The sequence below is a fragment of the Pangasianodon hypophthalmus genome, chromosome 14 (assembly GCF_027358585.1).
Source record: "Pangasianodon hypophthalmus isolate fPanHyp1 chromosome 14, fPanHyp1.pri, whole genome shotgun sequence".
Taxonomy (NCBI): domain Eukaryota; kingdom Metazoa; phylum Chordata; class Actinopteri; order Siluriformes; family Pangasiidae; genus Pangasianodon; species Pangasianodon hypophthalmus.
Genome location: NC_069723.1, coordinates 2,349,108 through 2,352,269, shown reverse-complemented (window position 1 = coordinate 2,352,269; position 3,162 = coordinate 2,349,108). Strand labels below are relative to the sequence as shown.

Here is a 3,162-nt window from a genome sequence, read left to right as displayed (position 1 = left end):
AAATAAAAACACTGAACTAGTTATCCGAGCACCTGCAATGATTCTAACCAGCAGCACAAACCCGCATCTGTTCCTCTAAAGACCACACGTTAAAAATAACCCGCGTTTCTCCTGCGCGTCTCTGCGCGCTTATGATCCTGTCCGGAATGAGCGCGTGCTCCCTGCACAAGGCCACTCGGTAGTGAGTGAAGCAGTGAAGTGTTCACGCGCGCTGTGTGTAATAACACCGGGAGCTGTTTAGGATGCAGCCCGGTCTCCACTGCAGCACCGCGGGCAGGAAGAGAACTCCACACTCCGCTACACGTAGCGCACGAGCTGTCCGGTTTACAGCACGCGGGCGGACTGCCTGACTGACTGACAACTTCCAGTGAGTCGCGTGCGCGCGCGCGCGCGCACTTTCGGTTCTTTCGCTTACCTCATGAGTCTTTTAGCAGCCGCCGGATATCTAACGCCATTCACGCGCGGCAGGATTTCTTTCTGGTTTTTTTTTTTTTCTTTCCTTCTTCTTGTGTGTGTGTGTGTGTGTGTGTGTGCGTGAGTGTGCGTGCACGCGCGCGTGGACGGCCGGTAGCGCAACTTCTTCAGTCGGTAATGAAAGTGTCGGCTTCAGCTCGAGCGAGTGTTTCTGCGGGGCTCGTGCGCCGCTTTCACCGGGATTACGTGGCAGCAGACGGGCAGTCTCGGCTCGAGCGCCGCGGAGAGGCGGAGCGAGGGAGAGGCGGGAGCAACGACGCGCGAGCGCGCACTCCCGTTAACTAATAATAATAATAATAATAATAATAATAAAAATAATAGTGATAATAACAACAACAATAATAATAATAACATTAGAGAATGCTTTATATAATATTATAAAACACGGTATTAAAAACAACAACAATAATAATAATAATAATAATAATAACATTAGAGAATGCTTTATATAATATTATAAAACATGGTTTTAAAAACAACAACAATAATATTATTATTATTAGTAGTAGTAGTAATAGCAATAATAACAATAATAGTAATAATAATAATAGAGAATGCTTTATATAATATACATAAAACACTGAATTAAAAACAATAATAATAATAACATTAGAGAATGCTTTATATAATATATAAAACACGGTATTAAAAACAACAACAACAACAATAATAATAATAACAATAATAATAGAGAATGCTTTATATAATATATAAAACACAGTATTAAAAACTACACTAATAATAATAATAATAACATTAGAGAATGCTTTATATAATATATAAAACACGGTATTAAAAACAACAACAATAATAATAATAACAATAATAATAGAGAATGCTTTATATAATATATAAAACACAGTATTAAAAACAACAACAATAATAATAATAACATTAGAGAATGCTTTATATAATATATAAAACACGGTATTAAAAAAAATAGTACATCTGATACCACAGCTCTATTGAATTCTCGAATCTGATTGGTCAGAAGGCGTTGATTAATTTTCTATAGCAGCCGCTCTGACAGGTTTAATGCGCTGGTTCTAACTCCTTCCCGTTTCTATAGTAACCGCTGGTACGGCAGGTGCTCCGCGTACACACGCCGTTTATTTCACGTGTGTGGGAAGGAGTCTCCAGTGTCAGCGCTATAACTTTAAAGGAAACGATTTTACACTTTGCTGTTAAGGTAAAATAATCAAGCGTTCGGGGGTAACAGTGACTCCGCGTCACAGTGGATCGCGTCACACCACCCTGTCCTTAATTACTTTCCTATAACCGCACACCCCCAAGTGATTTATTCCTTACATAAAGCTGCGAGAAGATTCAGTTAGAGATCATAAACCGAACTCAGGAATCCGGTTCTGTAGAAAACAAATCAGTTCCTTAACGCAGGAAGTCATGAGAAGTGACGATTCGAAATAGTTCTAAATAGTTTATTTATGATTTAGACACACTGAAACATCTCTATTTAACGATAAGACGAAAATAGAAAGAGTAGAAACTGTTAGCTAGCAGTCGGATGGATGAGTAGCGGCTACGTAGTGCTAGCTGCTTAGCGCTGACTGATCACACATCAGCGTAAATTAAAACAATTCGTGAATGGAAAGATACACTTACCCACGTGATACACTTATCGTTAAAGCGTTACATTTGTAAGTCTGACAAGCTGATGAATAAGGCTAATCATTTAGCTAGCTAACGCATCGTTCTCGCAGGTCAAGAATATATATTTACGAGAGCACAGGTAGTACTTAAAGGCGTTATAAATTACAACGAGCTCTTAACTAGCGACTGCTAATTTCTAACTTAACCCTAATGGAGTATTATTGTTATTATTATTATTATTCGGCTTATAACGTGAAAAAATACACTCATGATGATTGGCTACAAAAGTGTCATATAGTCATATAGAAATTGATATTAATTTTCATCTGTTTTCAACAATAAATAAATAAATAAACATGAGATCCTGAGGACATACAGGAGCTTCCTGTACTGAGGCACATTTCTATAGTGTGTGTGTGTGTGTGTGTGTGTGCGCTATGTCAGCGAGTGTGTTCGTGCTGCAGCTTTCTAGCTGTTAGCCATGCGGTCCAGCTCTTTCTTCGTCTCCCAGCGCTGTAGTGCAGAAGCCCAACGTTCCAGCTCCGGCTCAGCCACACACACCACCTACACACACACACACACACACACAATGCAATTCACTTATCACTGTAAAAGGTGTCACTGTCAGTGGGAACCGCATCCTTACACACTCGAGCTCAGCGTCGCAGTACCTCACTGGGATCCTGCGCAGGTGAAGTCTCTTTTCCGTCGCCACGGAAGTCGCCGGTTTGCTCCTGAAGCGGCGCGCGGCTGTGTTCCAATCCACTTTTCAAGCTGTCGAATTTGGAGCGGAACCAGCTGTGCGCCTCCTGCAGGTTCTCGAAGATCTGCAAGCAACGGACAATTCGTCTTTTTTCAGTTCCTAGTTATTAAAGAACGTCCATTTAATGTTGAGGAACGTCTGCGAACCACGTTCCTGTTAGCGCTTACGTTATAGCAGCTATAAACGCTCACTCTCTCTCTGTACTGCTAATTTTCTATAACGGACAGTAGTGCTAGCTATAATTCAAATCGCAGGTTTATACTATAGCAATGCGTTCGTTCTAATACGTTATCGTTTCTATAGTAACTTAATCACAG

At 40.7% G+C, this 3,162-nt stretch overlaps 1 protein-coding gene across 2 annotated transcripts in view; it reads right to left on the bottom strand.

The window, feature by feature from the left end:
• Positions 1-1,266: 1,266 nt before the first annotated feature.
• Positions 1,267-3,162, bottom strand: part of ccdc150 (coiled-coil domain containing 150) — a 13,147-nt gene continuing 11,251 nt past the window's right edge. For both annotated transcript variants that reach the window (XM_053239583.1, XM_053239584.1), the window contains exons 19-20: positions 2,754-2,909; positions 1,267-2,646 (exon numbers count right to left, since the gene is read on the bottom strand). In XM_053239583.1, the coding sequence (XP_053095558.1) occupies positions 2,551-2,646; positions 2,754-2,909 (252 nt within the window). In that variant the 3' untranslated portion in view covers positions 1,267-2,550. The remainder of the gene's footprint in view (positions 2,647-2,753; positions 2,910-3,162) is intronic.